The sequence below is a fragment of the Anolis carolinensis genome, chromosome 6, assembly GCF_035594765.1.
Source record: "Anolis carolinensis isolate JA03-04 chromosome 6, rAnoCar3.1.pri, whole genome shotgun sequence".
Taxonomy (NCBI): domain Eukaryota; kingdom Metazoa; phylum Chordata; class Lepidosauria; order Squamata; family Dactyloidae; genus Anolis; species Anolis carolinensis.
The window spans coordinates 70,225,963-70,248,630 of NC_085846.1; the positions used below are offsets into that span (position 1 = coordinate 70,225,963).

The 22,668-nt window shown below is 40.7% G+C and overlaps 1 protein-coding gene across 4 annotated transcripts in view; it reads right to left on the reverse strand.

Annotated features, from left to right (window-relative positions):
• Nucleotides 1–22,449, reverse strand: part of nod1 (nucleotide binding oligomerization domain containing 1) — a 65,422-nt gene extending 42,973 nt beyond the window's left edge. For 3 of the 4 annotated variants that reach the window (XR_009999909.1, XM_003222200.4, XM_016994395.2), the window contains exons 1-3: nucleotides 22,283–22,449; nucleotides 7,759–8,066; nucleotides 788–962 (exon numbers count right to left, since the gene is read on the reverse strand). Coding sequence is in view for 2 of the 4 variants with exons in the window: in XM_003222200.4 (XP_003222248.2) it covers nucleotides 788–962; nucleotides 7,759–7,971 (388 nt within the window). In the remaining 2 variants the exon portion in view is untranslated. Of the gene's footprint in view, nucleotides 1–787; nucleotides 963–7,758; nucleotides 8,067–22,282 lie in introns of those variants that run through there. The other variant, XM_008112759.3, reaches the window with a different exon arrangement.
• Between the last annotated feature and the right edge of the window lie 219 nt (nucleotides 22,450–22,668).

Sequence of the window (22,668 nt, forward strand, 5' to 3'; positions counted from 1 at the left end):
AAAAAAGAAGAACATGCCCTGGTAGAATATGTAAAGCAAAGTGAAGAACCTGCTTTGATTGAAGTAAAAAATCAGAAACTCGTCAAAACACAGCAGACAAAGAATCGGTACAAGAAAACCGCACTGCAAACTAGAGCTGACAGCTGGCACAACAAAACATTGCATGGAAAGTTCCTTGACAAAATTGAAGGAAAGCTGATAAGGAGAAGACCTGGCTATGGCTCACAAATGGGACACTGAAGAAGGAGGCAGAAGGCCTGATCCTTGCAGCTCAGGAGCAAGCCATCAGAACAAATGCAATTAAGGTCAAGATCGAAAAATCAGCTGATGACCCAAAATGCAGACTGTGCAAGGAAACCGATGAAACCATTGATCATATCCTCAGCTGCTGTAAGAAAATCGCACAGACAGACTACAAACAGAGGCACAACTATGTGGCCCAAATGATTCCATTGGAACTTATGCCTCAAGTACCACCTGCCAGCAGCAAAGAACTGGTGGGATCACAAACCTGCAAAAGTATTGGAGAATGAGCACGCAAAGATACTGTGGGACTTCCGAATCCAGACTGACAAAGTTATGTTAGGATTTCTGGGAGTTGAAGGCCAAAACATCTAGGGACCCACAGGTTGAGAACCGTTGTTCTAGTCAATAAACTAACTTTTCCAAGCTTTGGATACGTTGTGAGGAAAACACATTTCTTATGGGAAATGATTTTGATTAACATTAAAGAAAGGAGCAATTGTTTCCCACAAAGAATAAGGAGATTTCAAAGCTGGAATTGTACCTGGATCAGTATTTTCCACAGGTTTACTACTAATGACCTCTGAAGGATGAAATCCAATCTCTTCCAGCCATGGATGCAGCTCATAGTAAGCATCAGCGACTTGCTGCAGGACATAGATGCAATATTCTGCAACTTCTTCTCCTTTGCTCTGAGCTAGATCCAAAATTTTACGAACCTGAGAAAAGGTCACACAAAATGTCATAGATAGATTGAGGCTATGAGTAGTTTAATACTTGGAATACTATCCAATTTTCTATTAAATGTCTGCTATTTCTCCTTAGTTTGCAGAATGATTGAACCAGGCTGTATTGAATGCATACTTTGATATGTTTTTATCCAATATTTCCTTATTTGCTGTTCCCTCTTAAGCCAATAGACCCAAATGTTGTACAGTAGGATGTCAACTTTTGCAAGGTTTTTGTTTATTTATTTACTCTACTTATACCCTGCCTTTCTCTACCACGAAGGGGACTCAAGGCGGCTTACATATGGCAATTACTGTATATACTCGAGTATAAGCCGACCCGAATATAAGCCGAGGCACCTAATTTTACCACAAAAAACTGGGAAAACATTGACTCAAGTATAAGCCGAGAGTGGTAAATTGCAGAAATAAAAATAGATTACATTAATTGAGGCATCGGTAGGATAAATGTTTTTGAATATTTACACAAAACTGTAATTTAAGATAAGACAGTCCAACTCTAATTAAATCATCACTCTCATCTTCTTCAATGTAAATGTGCTTATGTATCCTTTTAATAATAATAGAGTAAAATTAATAAATGTAATAATAATAATAATAATAATAATAATAATAATAATAATAATAATAATAATAATAAAAGGCCACCCTACTGGGATCTGCACGCATCATCCGAAAATACATCACACAGTCCTAGACACTTGGGAAGTGTTCGACTTGTGATTTTGTGATACGAAATCCAGCATATCTATCTTGTTTGCTGTGTCATAATAAAATACTAATAATTATTATAGTAAAATAATAAATGTAATAATAGAGTAAAATAATACATGTAATAACAATAATAGGGGGAGATAATAAATATATTATTAATAATAAATAGAGTAAAATAATAAATGTAATAATACAGTAGAGTCTCACTTATTCAACATTCACTTATCCAACATTCTGGATTATCCAACGCAGTCTGCCTTTTAGTAGTCAATGTTTTTGTAGTCAATGTTTTCAATACATTGTGATGTTTTGGTGCTAAATTCGTAAACATAGTAATTACTACGTAGCATTACTGTATATTGAACTACTTTTTCTGTCAAATTTGTTGCTAAACATGATGTTTTGGTGTTATGATTTGTAAAATCATAACCTAATTTGATGTTTAATAGGCTTTTCCTTAAGCCCTCCTTATTATCCAACATATTCACTTATCCAACATTCTGCCGGCCCGTTTATGTTGGATAAGTGAGACTCTACTGTACCAATAATAATACAGAAAAATAATAAATGTTCCATATATACTTGAGCATAAGCCGACCCAAATATAAACCAACCAGGACCCTCACCTGAGTATAAGCCAAGGGGAGCATTTTCAGTCCTAAAAAAGGGCTAAAAAACTAGGCTTATACTCGAGTATATACAGTATTCAATGCCTTAAAACACATACAAAACATTAAGCTTAAAATACACTGAATTAAAAATTAATACATGTTAAACATTTAAAACATTACATTCAATATTAAAATCAAGCCATCCAGAAATTGAAGTCCAAGGCCATTCCGTTGTCATGGCACATATTTCAAATCTATTATTGCACTGCACTGGGGTTAGAGGTGCAACAGCTCTGAGAAAGTGGAGAAAATGTGAATTTAAAAAATCTTACCTTTTCCCTGAGATAATACCTCACTAGAACATTCTAGGATCTCCAACATGACTACATGGTCACTTTTTTGCCAGAGGTTGACCACCGAATCATAATGGAGGGCCTACAAATTGTTGGAATTCTGCAATGCTCTACATAAGTAAAATAAGCGTCATGATGGGGAAATGATAGATCAGTAGATAGGGTTTGGTAAGTTTGTAGAGAAGCCCATATCTGACTAACCCTCCCAAATTATTTGTCCTGTCCCCATCTTTGATGTTTAGACTGATGCTCTTAGGGTCACATCCCTTTCTCAAGTCTCCAGTCCCTTTCCTGGGATTTTCCATTCCTTTTGTTCTCACAGCTTAGCCTAGCTAGAGGAAGGATTCTAGTCTCTTTTTTCAATCAGTTATGTAATTCTCTTAAATACAGCTTTTTGTAACTTTAACTACTGGTGTTGCTTCAAAATTGTGGTATCTCATAGTTCATCTTGATATGCCCATCTCCCTGCTAACACAAATACCTAGAGAGGGATTCTTTCTAGAATCGCTAGGTTCTTCAATGCAATTCTATGGTTAACTTTCAGAGTCATACGGGAGGTCCTAGAGAGAACATATGAATGACATCCTCAAAAGTTAAACCCACACTTGTGGAGGACCAACTGTATTCTTTCCTCGTATGAGAGTTGCTCCAGCCCCACAATCATTTTATTGAATTCTGCTGACAATTAAATGAAAATGATATTTAGATGTGTTCTCTTCAAATATTATGCCAGGCCAAGTTCAAGCAACATGAAATGGTGCTCAGCAATCTGTGCATGATCTACTTCTTTTTTTGTAATAATTTTATTTGTTTTGCTGATGTGAGTACATTGAAAGTTTATAATAAGAAAAGAGTGGAGAAGAGAAAAAAGACAATATATATCTATATATATAAAAGGATAATGGTGTTGCTCCACCGGGCAAAACAACAAAACTAAAGGCCCCCCAACCTAGAAAATTGACAACACAACCCCTCATCCACGTCTCTACATTCTTACGCTCAACAAAGGATTCTCCCCCCCCCCCCCCCAAAAAAAAAACAGGGAAACACCCACTCTTTGAAGGTCCAAACCCATTCGGTACTCATCACTCTTTCATCTCAAAACACAAAATAAAGAGCAACACTCTGAAAACAAAGGAATTCCATCCAGGAAACAATCAGGGCCACCTAACAAAGGATTCCCCCCTCTAAGACACAGAACCACCTAAAAAAGCCACAGCAACGCGTGGCCGGGCACAGCTAGTGTATATATATATATATATATATATATATATAGAGAGAGAGAGAGAGAGAGAGAGAGATAATAAAAGAAAAAATGTTTATGAAGCCTAATAAATAAATTTTTGGTTCCATTCTAAATTTGGTTTTCAATATATCCCGTGTCATTTGGTGTATTGTTGTCCAATAACTTTTAACTTTTCTACAGGTCCACCATTGATGATAAAATATCCCTACTTCATTTCCACATTTCCAACATAATTTTGAATTTCTCTTATTAAATTTTGCAATCTTATCAGGGGTGTAATACCACCTATACTGCATTTTATAACAATTTTCTCGAATGTCAATTGCTGCCGTGTATTTTAACTTTTTCTTCCAAATTTCTTCCCATTGATCTATTTTTAAACTGTGTCCTACATCCTTAGCCCATTTTACCATTGTGCATGATCTACTTGTCGTGTGTTCTGTGTGAAGATGGAAAGTGAGGGCCCTCACTTCTAGTCTTGACTCCAGTGATCTCTCTGGACCCCACTGTCCACTTGCTTGTATGGACATCTGCGGCATCAATAGCTGAAATGAAATCTTCTTGTGCACACCACTGTTGTAACTCAGTCGTCACGGCCGGTTCTTCAGCAGGAGTTAGAGTTTGATTCAGAGTCTGACTCGGATTTTGGACCCATCCAGGACTTGGATCAAAGCTCAATGCCTTTGCAGGTGCCTGAAGTTGTGGAGCCAGAGAATCCACTAATTGGTGAGCATTCCGACCCTCAGTCAAGTTTGGTTTTACCAGATGTTGTTAACGCAGGGGAGGACACTGCTTTTAATCGGAGGGAATCTTTTGCAAAGGAAAGGAGTCAAAGGGAGGGGGTGAGATGGAGTCGAAGGTTGGCCCTCAGGCGTATTAATGACTAACTTTCCCATGTGAAGTTCTGCGCATTCCAACTCTCATTGATTTGTAGCCTTGAGAACTCCTTAAAGGTGCCTCTCTCCCTGCTCTGTTTGCGGTGTCAACTTTGCCATCCTTGGAGAGGACTCCATGTTCCAGTATCTTGCTCCCTGCCTTGTTCCCGGATCTCCAAGTCTTGTTTGTGCCTTGTGACTCTCGAGTAAACCTTGCCTTGCTAACCTTGATTCCACGATTCTTCAGCGGCTGTTTCCCATGTGGATCACAGTTTGTGGAGTTGCAGCGTCTTGTTCCTGTTCCTTGCAACTTCTGGCTAACCCTATTTGGACAGCATTTATGGACTAACTCTGACTTCTTGTTGGAACAAACGAGTTCCATTTGCGGATTACAATTGAGAGACTTTACTGGACTTGTTTTGAACAGTTAAGGACTTTATACTTTGGACTATTCTTTATATTGACTTTTACGCTACTTGCTTGCTTATATATATCTATTCCTCAATAAACTGTTTCGCTTGTGATACTGGCTCCAGTGTGGTTTTCAGGGTGCCCTCGCAGCCTTGGGGTGTAACACCACTGCGCATAGAAGTCCCCATGTTTTATGGAATCGTAACTGTGCAGGGGGAATCCCCTGTAGATGAAGGCAACATGGGAAGACCTTGATGCCTTAAGACAGGCATGGGCAAACTTTTTTGCCTTGGGGCCACATTGTGGGCCTGCCTGAGAGGGCTGGGCCAGGAGGAAGGGCATGCACTGGGTGGGATGGGCTCTGGAGGAACAGGGCCTGTGAAAGAATGGGGCTGGGAAGGGGTGGGGCAGGGCCATCCTTATGCCAGAAGGAAAACGAGACATACGGCAACTGCCCCATCCTCCTCCCCAATCCTCCTTCCCTGATCTTTGGCTGTTCACTCAGCATTATGCTAGGAGGAGGGAGAGACAGGCAATGGTCAAGAGCGCTCCAGAGGGCTCTCAGCTGCTGCGTGTCTTTCTCCCCTGTCTTTTCTGCATAAGGATGCAGTGGGATACCGTGTACTTATGCCGAGAGGACAGGGAAAAAAGAAGGGCCTGAGGTAAGCACCCAGGGGCCCACATCTCTCTCTCCCCCCCCGATCTTAGTTTGCCCATGCCTGCCTTAAGATGTCCACACAATCACAGATAGCAGCAATGCGAAAGTTGCCAAGTATGAGGCTACAAATAGTTCTCATGACTTCTTTCTCTCTCTCCAAAAAGTAATTTGTAAAGTAATTCTACCATACAAGTATGGTTCAAGACAATTATATCCAGTAAGATGGCTACTGTGACCACCAGTGTGATACTGGAGTAAGACATGGGAGATCGAAGTACACAATGAACCTTGAAATTTAATATGTGACCTTGATCCTACTAGCCTGACATACTACATTCAATGTTTTGAGGACCAATAAAATGTAAAGGTGAAAGCCATGTATATTGCATTGTACTCAGTGAAGGAAAGGTGGAATATGAGTGTACCTAAAGTTGAAGTATTTCGGCCACATCATGAGAAGACAGGAAAGCTTGAAGAAGATCATGATGCTGGGGAAAATGGAAGGAAAAAGGAAGAGAGGCCGACCAAAGACGAGATGGATAGACGGTATCCTTGAAGTAACTTGCTCGACCTTGAAGGAACAGGGGGCGGTAACGGTTGACAGGGAGCTCTGGCGTGAACTGGTCCATGAGGTCACAAAGAGTCGAAAACGACTGAACGAATGAGACGACGACGAAGAAGAAATGGAAAAATGAATACAGTTACATTAAGCTGCCCTGCCTTCCATGGTATCAATAAAAACACTGTTAAAAGTGGTCAACAAGCCACTATTTATTTTGAAGCTTTTTAAGCAACAGCTGAAAAATATGAATGCATTTCCATAAAACAATAGAAGTCATTCAATGCCTGAAGAATCTGTGTCCTAAAGTATTCCTCGGTCCACCAATTTTTTGGCTGAAAACCATGGAGGATTGCATCTCCAAATGCTGCCTAACTGGTTTATCAAGATGATCAGTTAAAGCTTAGCTCAAAACTAACAATACTGGAGAAACAGCATAAGAAGGACACATTTCAGTTTGTGAAAGAATAACCCTCAAGGCTAAGAGGAGGACTCTAAGATCCAGTTATCTACTGAAATTCAGCTTCCCCATTTGTTGTGTGAATAGATATCCATATGTTTACACAACATGTTGTTGCTGTTGTTGTTGTTATATGCTATCAAGTCAGCTTTGACTTAATACAAAAGCCTGTTTAGATATTTTGGTTTCTAGTGAGTATTTGTACTGATTTTCCTTTTAGGCTCATGCACTGTATATGACTTTCTGGATGTCAATAATATCTGATTTTGGAGAATAATATCCAAAATGACATTTCAAAGGAGTTGATTTTTATTATCATATTTCTTCACTGTTTATACCTTACATGTTCATACAAAGAAATCAAAAATAATATGGAATGGATAATCCTGACTTTTGCATTCAAAGATATATCATTATAAGGCAGGAATCTTATCTACTTCCTTCACCACTGCCCTTCCATGTCTTAGCAATTTTCAGATTCTTTATACAATGTTGGTTAATGTTTGAGGCAAGAATTAGAAAATCTTTCATAGTTTCAATATCTCTACCATCCATTTTGAAAAAAATTACATTTCCTGCAGCCACAATTTTTGTTTTTCTAATACTCAACTAACACATTGTCTTTGCTTTGTGCCTCAACCACAACATTCTGGAAAATGCAGAAACGGCAGTTAAAATGATAAACTGAGAAATATGAGAGCGATCAGAGAGAGGACAGTGATTTGCCTAAGGTCACCACATGAATTCATTGCTGAAGCAAGATTGGAACAAAACATTTCTCGTTCCATAGTTCAACCCTTAAACCACTACACCCAATCTCATTAAGTCATCCAACACACTTTTGAGGGCAGGCCTGAAGTCAAAAAGAGACACAAATACCTTATCAGCTTGGGTTGGATACTGTGCAGCAATCTCTGCATCTTCGGTTGAGAAATACTCGTTCTTGAGTAAGTTGTCTATCAAACACTGGGTATTACGAACTTTGCTAACTAATAGTTCTCTGTGTACTTTCAGCAGGCTAACAAAGGATGACCGACAGGCTGCTGTAGCCGTTTGCTGTATCGTTGTCTCACCACCACGTTGATTTTCCATTGCAATAACTGTAAGAAGCTATGTCTTCCAAATTCATTTTTGGGGATCTGCAAAGTGTAGCAGAATGATCACACCTGGTGTTGGTTTTGAGCAACCTGTGAAAGAAATAATATGCAACATCCATTAAACCATGCTTCTTTAAATTGGCATCCTCCCAAAGTGTTGACTGACTACTCCTATCATCCACAACCAGGGTGGAGAAGGCTATATCCATTGGCAGTACAGTTTGGAACCTCAAGGCTGCAGATACTCAGTGGCAAGCATTTCTTTGTGACTGTTAAGACACCATTTCAAATGTATTCTTGTAGATAACACAGTAAAGGTACTTTGGCTGCCTTTTGTTAATGAAAAACTCTAGATCAGACCATTATTTTGTAAACTGAAAGTTGCTCAAATACTGGGCATTGTCCTTTGTGTAATAACCTGACGATAAGAAATGATATATCTACTAGGAACTGCCAGAGCCACATTATATGCAGTGAAGAAATGAAAGGGAGAGTAATAAGCCTGCTACTTATTAAAACAATCATTCAAGGATGGTTCCTCTAAACACTGACAAAACCAATCTTCATTTTCCATTGCTATTAATACTCTTTATGGGAAAAGAGATTCTGGTAAACAAAGGCAAAGGGCTAAATACAAGAGTCACCATAAGTCGGCAGGCAACATGAAGATACATATGAAGAAAATATTCCATAATACACACTTTGGTTGGAGCTAGGGCTTTCCCTATACAGTTTAGGCCCAATCTATCTTCGTGACCACACCTCCTCCATGAACTAAGGTGAGCTCTAAGATCTGCTGGGGAGGCCCTCCTCTCAGCCCCACTGTTTCAAGTGTGGTTGGTGGGAACAACTGACAGGGCTGTAATACCCTTAGGCAGCGCGAACACTGGGAACCAACACATCTTTATTAAAGCAATAAAAGTTTCAAACAAAAATAAGCAGAATAGATAGTCAAGCAGTTGACCTTTTAGAAAAGATCAGAATTAGTCCAAAGAATGAAAGTTTTATGTCCAATATTAGAGCCCAAAGTCCAAATTCCAATAACCGAAACACACTCAAACTTATTGGAAGTTTGAGTGGGGAAAGGAGCAAAGTTCCTCAGGAAAGTACTTGAAGTAATAGTCCAAAACAAGGTTTCAAGGCAAGGCTAAGGCTGTTTGTGATGGATCTGAAACACAGTCCAAACTTGGCAAGGGACGAGACACAATGCCCAGTCTACTCGAGAGTAAGCGCGCCAGCAGGCTGCTTGGAAGCTCAGGATCAAGAGATGATGTATTCTTCAACCAGAAGTTCAGTTGACACCGCAACAGAGATTCTCTGCGCAGAACTTTTATTGAAGTCCAAGAGCTCCCCCAAAGCAGGTGCGTGACTCCCCAAATCTTCCCAAGAGAAACGAGCTGCTAACAACGAGGTGCCAGATGCCTGTCTCCCCAGTTCTTCCCAAGAAAACTGGCTTAGCCACAATCTCCTCGCTCTGCTAATCTCACACTTCTCCTTAAACTTTGTCTTTGAGAGCGATCTGTTTGGAAAGTAGCCCTTCTATCAAATTCTAAACTCTCCGGAGATCCGGGAAGAGCCGGCAACATTTCAAGGGCATTCCTAATTGGCTCTGGCTCGGCAATGTCAACAGGAGACATCTGGAAAGGGCTTGAATCTTGCTGAGGTGGGAAAAACTCCAAATTCTCTTCAGTTTGATCCGCAATGGCTGTGGGATCAGGGGCCAAAGGTGCCTGAGACATCACAAGGGCCTTCTCAGTGGTGGCGCCTCGGCTTGGAATGACCTCCCTAAAGAAATTAGGCTAGCCCTCACACTCCAGTGTTTTCGGAGAAACTTCAAGCTGCTCTTCAAGCAGGCCTTCGAACATGACTGAAACATCAGACCAAGCAAATTTGACTCCGGCACTTCAGTGTGACTGAAAGTAAGATGCCCATTTTAACCCATAGATAGTGCTGCGTTTTACTGAGCATTTTATTTAAATTAGTAGGTTTTTTGGATGCCTCATTTTATGTATACAGTATTGTTTTATGTTAATTGACATTGTTAAAACAATTGACATTGTTTTATAAATGTTTATGTATTTTACTATATTTTGTATACCTTGTTGCACTATTATGTGCTTTGTAAGCTGCCCCGAGTCCTTTCGGAAGATGGTGGCATGATATAAACATTATTATTATTATTATTATTATTATTATTATTATTATTATTATTATTATTCCCTTCCAGAGCTCGAGACAGTTTGAAAGAGGGTTTGTTACCCAGTGTGAGGACACTGGTTACACATTTGCCTTTGGCTGCTTGATTCATTTCTGTTTTTTTAATTATCCATTTGTAATAACATACATGGAGCCCCCGGTAGTACAATGTGTTAAAGCGCTGAGCTGCTGAACTTGTAGACTAAAAGGTTGCAGGTTCGAATCCGGGAAGCGGAATGAGCTGTTAGCCCCAGATCCTGCCAACCTAGCAGTTCGAAAACATGCAAATGTGAGTAGATCAATAGGGAAGGTAACGGCGCTCTATGTAGTCATGCCGGCCACATGACCTTGGAGGTGTCTATGGACAACGCCAGCTCTTCGGCTTAGAAATGGAGATGAGCACCAACCCAGAGTCGAACACGACTGGACTTAACGTTAGGGGAAACCTTTACCTTTTACCCAGAGAAAAGAGAGGGTGCACACATCTAATGGAAAGCATCACAAAAAGGATCCTCTAGCTATCAGATATTCAGGAGATACTAGTGAAGACTATGAGCACGGAATATTGCAAGTGTGCACCAGACGATTAAGAGAGTTCACTCAGTCCGTGGACTCACTCTACTTGATCATGCTTCCTATGAAAAAGAAGAGACCCTTTGTTACAATTGAGGTTAATTCCTCTGCCTCTAGTTTTCCTAAACTTTTCAAATCTACTCGAGCGAATCTTGGAGTTCCTCTAAACCTGCTCATCTCTCACATGTGTGTGTAGTATTGTTTTGTTTACATAAGGATCTGCACATTCTCACAAACTCTAAAAATAAGAACAATGTCACAGTGTTGTTTTAAAATGTACCTCAGCCGATTTCAGAAACAGTTTCATAATTCGTCTGATGTTAATCAGACTTACGTTACTCTCATGATGCTTACCCAGATGTAACCATGCAGCTTGAGTATCTAGCTGTTGCTGACTCATTCACTGGAAGAAACTCATTATACAGTATTGCAAACACAGTGCTACCATAATAGCTTTTAGAGTCTTCTAAAACATTGTGACATTGTAACACTGCAATAATAAAAAGCTAGAAAAGAAAAACGAGATGACATGGAAACCAGTTACAGGTTGGGCATCCTTTGTACGGAATTCCAAAATACTCTAAAATCTAAAATTGTCTTTATGAGTGGCTAAGATAGTGATGCCTTTGCTCTCTGGTAGTTCGGTGTAAACGGACTTTGTTTCATGCACAAAATTATTAAAAATATTGCCTTACATTACCTTCAAGCCAGGTGTATAAAATATACAGTAGAGTCCCACTTATCCAACCTTCGCTCATCCAACGTTCTCTATGATCCAACACAGTCTGCTTCCTGCCCGGATCGACAACTGTTTCTCTAGGCAGCAATGCGCAGCGGGCCAACACGCCCAACAACAACACAAGTGCAGCCACGCTACCAAACAAGTGGCAGGCTTGTTGTAAAACATGATGTTTTGGTGATTAATTTGTAAAATCATAGCATAATTTGACGTTTAATAGGTTTTTTCTAAATCCCTCCATATTATCCAACATTTTCGCTTATCCAACGTTCTGCCGACCCATTTATGTTGGATAAGCTAGACTCTATTGTATATGAATTATAAATGAATTTTTGGTTTAGACATTAGATATCATCTGTGCCTACACAAATATAGGTAAAGTTTTCCCCTGACATTAAGTCTAGTCATGTCTGACTCTGAGGGTTGGTGCTCATCTCTATTTCTAAGCCAAAGAGCTGGCGTTGTTTGTAGACACCTCCAAGTCATGTGGCCGGCATGACTGCATGGAGCGCCGTTACCTTCCCACCAAAGCAGTACCTATTGATCTACTCACATTTTGCATGTTTTCGAACTGCTAGGTTGGCAGGAGCTGGGACTAAGAGCAGGAGCTCACCCCGTTCCCCGGATTCAAACCACCGACCTTTCAAATCCGGGGGGCGGGGTGAGCTCCTGCTGTTAGCCTCAGCTTCTGCCAACCTAGCAGTTCGAAAACACACAAATGTGAGTAGATCAATAGGTACAGCTTAAATATTCCAAAATTTGAAAAAACAAAACAAAATGCAAAACACTTTTAGTCCCAAACAGTTTGGATAAGGGATACTCAAGGTGTATTATATTTCAAAATTCTAGGTTTTTAAAAATGTTCCCTTGATTCCCAACAGAGAAACTATCGGTCCCAACCTAAACCAGTTGTTGACATTAGTTTAGTCTCAATCACTCACAGTCTTCCCTGTTACTGTTGGCCGTCCACTTTCTAAGCCAAGGAAAAAGAGAAAAGAGGAAGGTTTAAAAATAGCTCAAGTTTGTTTGGTAATAATGAAGCTGTAGTAAAGCTCATTATAAACCTTCTTAATTGAGACCGTGCAGGAAGTCAATAATGCACAAATGTGCAGAAATAAACACATTGACAGATGTAAGACTCTTTTAAAGATTTGGGAATTAACAAAGCACTGCCTTAAGTAAAACACACACTTCGAAGGGTTTCAAATAACTGGGCAAAATCTCAGTTCTCTTTTTTAGAAAGAAAAAAAAAACATTCCCCGTCCTCATGACTGAAGCCTAAAGAAAAAAAACACACACAATATAAATTATATTTAATATGCAATCCATTCTTTCTTCATAAAGGTTAGAGAAAGTAAAAATCAGCCCCTGTGGCTTTTCTTCATCTAGCCATGGACTAGGAGTAATCGACAGGCATTTGATTTACTTATTACATTTCCACTCACATTTCTTCCAAGGAGCATTCACTCACTGTCTTTTCTTTCCCCAATCCTCATAAGGAGCCTGTGATGCAGCGGTAGATTGAAAGAGAGTGACTGGCTCAAGTCTTGGGGGAAAATTGGAAGATGGACTTCCCCAGCTCTTGTCAAACTCAGTAACTAATACATTAGATCTCTTAAGTTTAAGGGCTTTGGAAACACCATGAGACATGATTAATCAGAAAAGACAACGCTTGGTGGAAATACAGTGGTGTCTCTAAGACGGCGTAAACTGCATTAAGTTACACTATTCGGGGGGGGGGGGGGGGACACCAAAATGAATGCTTATAGAATATTTGCACAGTGTTTCAGCAGGAATAAAATAAATGAATCTGCGGACCCCACCTCCTCCAAGATGAACTGAACCACCTAAACTGGGCTCTACAGGCCAATGGATGCTCCACCACAGATATCAGAAGAGCTGCAAGACCAAAAACAAGTCACGAAAGTAAAAACAAAGATCCACCAGAGGAAAAGTGATCTTGCCATACACCAAGGGAACCACTGACCTCATAGGGAAGCTGATGAAGAAACACAACCTACAAACTATCTACAGCTCCACTAAGAAAATCCAACAAATGCTACTTTCAGCAAAGGACAAGAGGGATCCTCTCACCACTACAGGAGTCTACCGTATACCATGCAGCTGTGGACAAGTCTACATAGGGACCACCAGACGCAGTATTGCTCAAACACGAATCAAGGAACATGGAAGCACTGCAGACTGATTCAACCAGAGACGTCAGCCATAGCAGAGCACATGATGAACCAACCTGGACACAAAATATTATTTCAGAAATGCTGGACCACACTAACAACCACCATGTTAGACTACACAGAGAAGCCACTGCAATCCACTAGCATGTGGACAATTCCAACAGAAAGGAGGAAACCATGAAAATCAACAAAATCTGGCTACCAATATTTAAAAAATGCTAAAATCAGGGCAGTAAATAAAGAACAATACTCAAAAACAGGGGAATTCCAGGCAGGAAACAATCAGGGCCAGCTAACACCTTCCAAAAAGGATTCCCCCAGGCAGGAAGCAGTCAGGCTTTGAAGCTGCAAGGCTATTCAATGCTAATTAAGGTGGCCAATTGCAACATTCACACTTGCCTCTAACAGACAAGAGTTCTTTCTCATACCCTGGACATTCCACAGATGTATAAACCACACTTTCCAACAAACTTCACAACCTCGGAGGATGCTTGCTATAGATGTGGGTAAAACGTCCAGAGAGAATGCTTCGGCAGCATGGCCATACAGTCTGGAAAACTCACAGCAACCCTAAAGGTAAAGGTAAAGGTTTCCCTTGACGTTAAGTCCAGTCATGTCTGACTCTGGGGGTTGGTGCTCATCTCCATTTCTAAGCTGAAGAGCCAGCGTTGTCCGTAGACACCTCCAAGGTCATGTGGCTGGCATGACTGCATGGAGCCCCATTACCTTCCTGCCAGAGCAGTACCTATTGATCTACTCACATTGGCATGTTTTCGAACTGCTAGGTTGGCAGAAGCTGGAGCTAACAGCAGCCGCTCACGCCGTTCCCAGGGTTTGAACCTGGGACCTTTCGGTCTGCAAGTTCAGCAGCTCAGTGCTTTAACACACTTCGCCACCGGGGCTCCTAGCAACCCTATATTGTCTATAAAATATTTGTGCAGTGTTTCAGCAGGAACGAAATATTTTATACAACTATCCTTAGTTAGATATAACTACAAAAACATTATTGTAAGCCCATCTTACATGTACTGTATCACTACCTATGCTAATATATTTTTTAACCTTCTAATGCACATCTGCTCTGAACAGAGAGGATATTACTACCCAATTATAATCATGTGGTTTTGTATGCATATGCTACAACCACACACTGTTCTTTTTGTTGCAGTGGTTTTTTAATTGTCGCTGATTTTGTCTCCTGATATTTTAGCTACAACACTGTGGTATGGTTTGGTACAGAAGGTCCATCAGGGTGACACCACTGAGTGACAGCAACACTAGTAATGCCACTGTGGAAAGCAGTAGGGAAAGAAGGAGACCAAACCACAAGTGGATTGATTCAGTCAAGGAACCACAGCTCCAAGTTTCCCATGACCTAAGCATTGCAGTTGGTGACCAGGGCTCTTGGAGATCTCTCATTCATAGTCATCATAAGTTAAATTCAACTTGACAGCAAACAACAATTAAGGTTTGGTATTCACACTGCAATTAGCAAGAGAGAAGCAGCTATCTTAAGCCGCAGGTTTCAATAAGATTTTTTTTCGTGTCAGGAGTGACTTGAGATGTAAGATAATTGGCCATCTGCAAGGATGTTGCCCAGGGGACAGCCAGATGTTTTGATGTTTTTACCATCCTATGGGAAGCTTCTCTCATGTCCCTGCATGGGAAGCTAGAGCTGACAGATGGGAGCTCACCCCTCCCCAGATTCGAACCACCAACCTTTTGGCCAGCAGTTCAGCCAGCAGAAGGGTTTAACCTGTTGCGCCACTAGGGGCTCCTTATACACTTATATCTAATTCTCAAAGGTATATCCACAGGTATAGAGGTATGGTGTCGATATCTAAACCTCAAGAAAAAAGTTGGAATATTATTCTCCTGTATCAATTCCTTGTTTATTGTAAGAAAAATTGAAAGCATGTGACATATAAATCTAAATGATCTGGGTAGAATTCCTCAGTTTTGGAACTGACTCCTGGGTGAGAAAAGAATAATTCATAATTCATACACACTGCATACAGGCTGATATTGTTCAGAATTTACGGTAATCCAACTACATTTTCTAAAAGCCCACAACTATCAATAGATGAGAATTTGCCTCCATTTAGCAGTCAATAAGCAGCATTACTGACAAAACAGTTTTATTTCCAAGTCAATATCAGGATACCACAGAGCTGTGAACACAAGGTCTATTTCAATAAAAATGTGTTATAACTTCTGTTTGGACATCAGAGCAATTCAGTAATAAAATCACCACTTGCACTCAGACAAGTTTACTGTTCCTGTTACTGGGTGAAACTGACCTAGAAGAACATCAGCTCCACCTGTATACAATGTCTTTTTATAGAACTGAAGCAGGCTAGCATTTGAAAATCTATATTAAAAACCAGTCATCATCATCATTATTATATTTGTTTATATCCCGCTTTATCTCTCACTAAGGAGACTCAAAGCGGCTTAACATAAAAGCAAATAGCATATCTACAATGTAGCTTGCTCCAGTCATGCTGGAGGACTTGGAGATTCCTAGAAATAAGTTCTCTCCAGAAATGTCTAGATCCTCCAGCATGACTGGAGGAAGTTGACTATAGAGATGCTGAATATATAATCACGCTGGAGGACCAAGAGATTCCTAAAGAGATGTTCTCTCTAGAAATCTTTAGGTGCTCCAATGTGATTCTATGTTCAGCTTCCAGTGTGTTAGGTGTGTACTCAGCACACATACAGAATGAAAGTGGAAGTTAACCACAGAATCATGCTGAAGACCGAGAAATTCCTAGAAACATGTTCTCAGGTTAATAACAACAAAACAACAAATTGCCAAAAGATCTCAGCCGGCATTTGGAAACAACAGACATTGACAAAATTACGATCTGCCAACTGCAAAAGGCCACCCTACTGGGATCTGCATGCATCATCCGAAAATGCTGGATTTCATATCACAAAATCACAAGTCGAACACTTCACAAGTGTTTAGGACTGTGTGATGTATTTTCGGATGATGCGTGCAGATCCCAGTAGGGTGGCCTTTTGCAGTTGGCAGATCGTAATTTTGTCAATCGCTATTGTTTCCAAATGCCGGCTGAGATCTTTTGGCACGGCACCCAGTGTGCCCATCACCACCGGGACCACCTGCACTGGTTTCTGCCAGTGTCTTTGAAGTTCAATCTTGAGGTCCTGATAGCGGCTGAGTTTTTCCTGTTGTTTTTCGTCAATGAGACTGTCACCTGGGATGGCGACATCAATGATCCAAACTTTTTTCTTTTCCACAACTGTGATGTCTGGTGTGTTGTGTTCCAGAACTTTGTCAGTCTGGATTCGGAAGTCCCACAGTACCTTTGTGTGCTCATTTTCCAATACTTTTGCAGGTTTGTGATCCCACCAGTTCTTTGCTGCTGGCAGGTGGTACTTGAGGCATAAGTTCCAATGAATCATTTGGGCCACATAGTTGTGCCTCTGTTTGTAGTCTGTCTGTGTGATTTCCTTACAGCATCTGAGGATATGATCAATGGTGTAAGAAAATTGCACAGACAGACTACAAACAGAGGCACAACTATGTGGCCCAAATGATGATGATGCTACAACAGGATTCAGCAATGGAAGCCTTCCATATAAGTCTCTGCTTCTTAGGCTCTGGCTGACACAATTCATTCCGAGTTTCTGGTTGACACAATTCATTCCCAGGAATTGCCTAACATGAATGTGTCACAAATTCCTGAGACAAGGGAGTGCCTCCTCCTTTAGAAGAAGCTTGAAACATCAGGACTGCAATACAGGAGTGCTGCTTGATTTGAAAATATATACAGTAGAGTGTGACTTATCCAACCTTCGCTTATCCAACGTTCTGTATTATCCAATGCAATCTGCCTTCCGCCTGCTGTTTCTCTAGGCAGCAACGCGCAGCGAGCTAACATGCCCAACAACAACACAAGTGCAGCCACGTTCCCAAACAAATGGCAGACTTGTTGTAAAACATGATATTTTGGTGCTTAAGTTGTAAAATCATAACATAATTTGACATTTAATATACTTTTCCTTAATCCCCGGTTATCCAACATTTTCACTTATCCAACGTTCTGCTGGCTCGTTTATGTTGGATAAATAAGACTCTACTGTACTATGATAATGAAATGAAAAAGGCAGAGGATAAACAAGTTCTACAAAAGTTACTTTACAGGCAAAATATTTTAAAAGTCCATATTCAGGAAAATGGTGAGATAAAAATAAAGTAAAAGAGACCTGTTTAGAGGTTTTACTTTTTGGCTATCAACCAGAGAGATGGAGGAGAAAAAAATGGAAATTACAAAATTATTTCCAAATGAATTAAGGCAATGGGGACCCCAGATTGAGAATCACTGCTTTAGGTGCATTTCACAACAGGCAGTTCACCAACCGAGTTCAAGCCTCAGGAAAATGCATTTCCTTATTTCAGCAATGACCTCCCTCCCAGTAAACCAATTTATTCAAACCAACACTAACCACTTAAGACTGCTTACAGTTTATCATAACTTAAGGTTCAAAAAACACTTGACATCTTGCATTCCAGATCCAATTTGAGGGAAACCACAGTCAGCTTTACTAAAATTTGCAGTGTCAATGAACAACTTTGCTATAACAAAAGAGCTCAGCAGGGAATCTACTCCAGGAAAACTGCGGAAAGGTAATACAGTAGAGTCTCACTTATCCAACATAAACGGGCTGGCAGAACGTTGGATAAGCGAATATGTTGGATAATAAGGAGGGATTAAGGAAAAGCCTATTAAACATCAAATTAGGTTATGATTTTACAAATTAAGCACTAAAACATCATGCTATACAATAAATTTAACAGAAAACTAGTTCAATACGCAGTAATGCTATGTAGTAATTACTGTATTTATGAATTTAGCACCAAAATATCACGATGTATTGAAAACATTGACTATAAAAATGCATTGGATAATCCAGAACGTTGGATAAGTGAGACTCTACTGTACATATTCCTGAATAGGATTCCCAGGATAACTGTAATCATCTATAACTATTACCTCTATCAGGCTATCAGGAAATTTTGGAAAGTTGGCCAAAAGAAAAAAATAGAAAGGTATGCTTACAGATGCAAGATTAGATCAGTGATAGTAAGGTGAAAAGGGATGCAGTGAAAATTTGCTTTGAACTAGATTATAATGGCAGTGAAGACTCGTGTAAGTAAAGGTAAAGGTTTTCCCCTGACATTAAGTCCTGTTGTATCCAACTCTGGGGGTTGGTGCTCATCTCCATTTCTAAGCCAAAGAGCCGGCATTGTCCGGAGACACCTCCAAGGTCATGTGGCTGGCATGACTGCATGGAGCACTGTTACCTTCCCGCCAGAGCAGTACCTATTGATCACATTTGCATGTTTTCAAACTGCTAGGTTGGCAGAAGCTGGGGCTAACAGCGAGCACTCACTCCGCTCTCCAGATTTGAACCTGCAACCTTTCGGTCCGCAAGTTCAGCAGCTCAGCGCTTTAACACGCTGCGCCACCGTGTAACTCAGTTCAAATCAGATAATCAGGATTCACAAACTGGATTATATGGCAGTGTAGATCCAGCCTTAGTTGCACTCCAAAATATAGGCAGGGATTGGACATTACTTTTTTGTAGCAAATGTTTGCACACTTTTCCCTGCCTGTCCTCTAACTAGCATTTTTTTCTCTACTCTGTTATCCAGTTTTCTTGATAATAGAGATAAATTACCCTAGTCTCTAACCAAAATCTTACTTGATCTAAAGGAAGGGGGGGGGGGGGGGTTGAATGTGCTATTCTTTTGGCACTTATAGTTAATAGTTTCCACATGGCTCACCAAACTACAACACTCAGGATTCCATAGTACTGAGCCATGGCAGTTAAAGTCATGTCAAACTGTATTAATTCTACAGTGTAGATGCGCCCTGGGAGACACTATAGCAACTCCTTCTTTGTGTTGTCGAAGTCTTTCATGGCCAGGATCACTGGGTTGTTGTGAGTTTTCCAGGCAGTATGGCCATGTTCCAGAAGCATTCTCTCCTGATGTTTTGTCCACACCTATTGCAGGCATCCTGAAGTTGTGAAATCTGTTGGAAACTAGGAAAGTGGATGCACAACATTTGGGAATTCCAAATATCATTTTGTTGGTTCTCAACCTGGGGTCTCCAGATGTTTTTGGTCTTCAACTTCCAGAAATCCTAACAGCTGGTAAACTGGCTGGGATTTCTGGGAGTTGTAAGCCAAAAACATCTGGGGACCCCAGGTTGAGAACCACTGTTGTAATTGATCACCTTGATTAGCATTTAATGGCTTTGCAGATTCAAATAATAATAATAATAAGAAGAAGAAGAAGAAGAAGAAGAAGCACACAAAGATACTGTGGGACTTCCGAATCCAGACTGACAAAGTTCTGGAACACAACACACCAGACATCACAGTTGTGGAAAAGAAAAAGGTTTGGATCATTGATGTTGCCATCCCAGGGGACAGTCGCATTGACGAAAAACAACAGGAAAAACTCAGCTGCTATCAGGACCTCAAGATTGAACTACAAAGACTCTGGCAGAAACCAGTGCAGGTGGTCCCGGTGGTGATGGGCACATTGGGTACCGTGTCAAAAGATCTCAGCCGGCATTTGGAAACAATAGACATTGACAAAATTACGATCTTCCAACTGCAAAAGGCCACCCTACTGGGATCTGCACGCATCATCCGAAAATACATCACACAGTCCTAGACACTTGGGAAGTGTTTGACTTGTGATTTTGTGATGCAAAATCCAGCATGTCTATCTTGTTTGCTGTGTCATAATAAAATAAAATAATAATAATAAAATAATATAAAAATAATAAAAAACCCTAATACAGTCCTAGACACTTGGGAAGTGTTCGACTTGTGATTTTGTGAAACGAAATCCAGCATATCTATCTTGTTTGCTGTGTCATACAATAATAATAATAATAATAATAATAATAATAATAATAATAATAATAATAATTTATTCTTATATTCCACCCCATCTCCCCAAGGGGACTCGGGCGGCTTACAAAGGGACCATGCCCAAAGAATATAAAAATACAACAGTAAAAACAAATTCAAACACAGCAATAAATACATCAAAAAAGCATACCATAACAACAATGTAAAAACAATTAAAACATGTTCAATGCCCTGGAGCGCTATAGTTGGTACTTCAATCTTCAGACTAAGGGCGAGGAATAAGGTTAACAAGGTGCAATGCATTATAATTTCTAATGGAATGGTATAGCAATAAGGTGCAAAGTGTTGGAATGAAAAGCGATAGGGGCACACTTTCGTGTTCTTCAAAGCCTGGCTGCTTCCTGCCTGAGGGAATCCTTAGTTGGACACTGCAAACTAATTCAACTGGAGAAGTCAGCCATAGCAGAGCACTTGATGGTGAACCAACCTGGACACAGCATATTATTTGAGAACACAGAAATGCTGGACCACGCTAACAACCACCATGTCAGACGAGAAGCCATTGAAATCCACAAATATGTGGGCAATTTCAACCATGAAAATGAACACAATCTGGCTACCAGTATTTTTTAAAAAAATCTAAAATCAGGACAGTAAATAAAGAACAACAGTAAAAAAAAAAAAAACAGAGGAATTCCAGATATGAAACAATCAGGGCCAGTTAACACCTCCTAACAAAGGATTCTCCAAGGCAGGAAGCAGTCAGGCTTTGAATCTGCAAGTCCATTAAATGCTAATCAAAGTGATCAATTGCAACAATCACACTTGCCTCAAACAGAGTTCTTTCTCCCAGCCTGGACTTTCCACAGATATAGTAAAAACCCCACTTGTTAAGTTTCCACATTCTTTGAAGATGCCAGCCAGGCTTTGAATTTGCAAGACTATTAAATGCTAATCAAGATGATCAATTGCAACAATCACACTTGCCTCAAACAGACAAGAGTTCTTTCTCCCAGCCTGGACTTTCCACATATATATAAACCCCACTTGCTTAGTTTCCACATCCTTTGAAGATGCCAGCCAGGCTTTGAATATGCAAGGCCATTAAATGCTAATCAAGGTAATTAATTGCAAAATGGAAACGTCAGGAGAGAATGCTTCTGGAACATGGCCATACCGCACAGAAAACTCACAGCAACCCAACTTTCTTTGATGCCTGCGTGTCATTTAGTTTACACACACACAAACACACGCGCGTTCTTTCCATTCCTCAAGTCTTGGCGAGGGAACCGGGGGAGTATCTACACTGCAGAATTAACGCAGTTTGACACCCATTAACTGCAAGGGCTCAATGCTAGGGGTTGTCATCTTGCAAGCTGTTTATCTTTCTCTGCTAAGGAGTGCTAACATATCACCAAACTGCGATTCCTAGGATTCCACAGCACTGAGCCGTTGTAGTGGTAGCAAACTGAGGTAATTCTCCAATGTAGATGCTCTCGGGCAAAAGCCACTTTTCTCCCGAATTGCGCTGAATCTTTCTCCTCTCCCGCTGCCTCTGGGAATTCACTCTCGAGCAGAACTTGGAGGAAAAGTTACTTTTTTTTACACCCACGACGCCTACAAAGTTGGGATTCCAGTAAGGCCTTCCCTTCCAGCCCCCCGAGGATCGCCGCCCCACTTACCCGCGGATCCAGAAAGGGTGAAAAGAAAAGCGAAAGGGGCCGAAGGGGCACGAGGAGAAAGCGGGGCTGCTTCTGCTTTTACTCCCCGCCCCGGATCGCATCTTCCGGAGCCGCCGCCCCCAGAGCCCGAGCAGAGAGCGCCAGGACTCCCTCCTGCCTTCCCGCTTGCCTTTTCAAAGGGACGGGCGCTGTAGTTCGCAGCGCCCCCTGCAGGGCGGCCGCAGGAAGTGGCCCAGGAGGAGAACGCGCTTATTGTATGACAGAGCAAACAAGATAGATATGCTGGATTTCGTATCACAAAATCACAAGCCGAACACTTCCCAAGTGTCTAGGACTGTGTGATATATTTTCGGATGATGCATGCAGATCCCAGTAGGGTGGCCTTT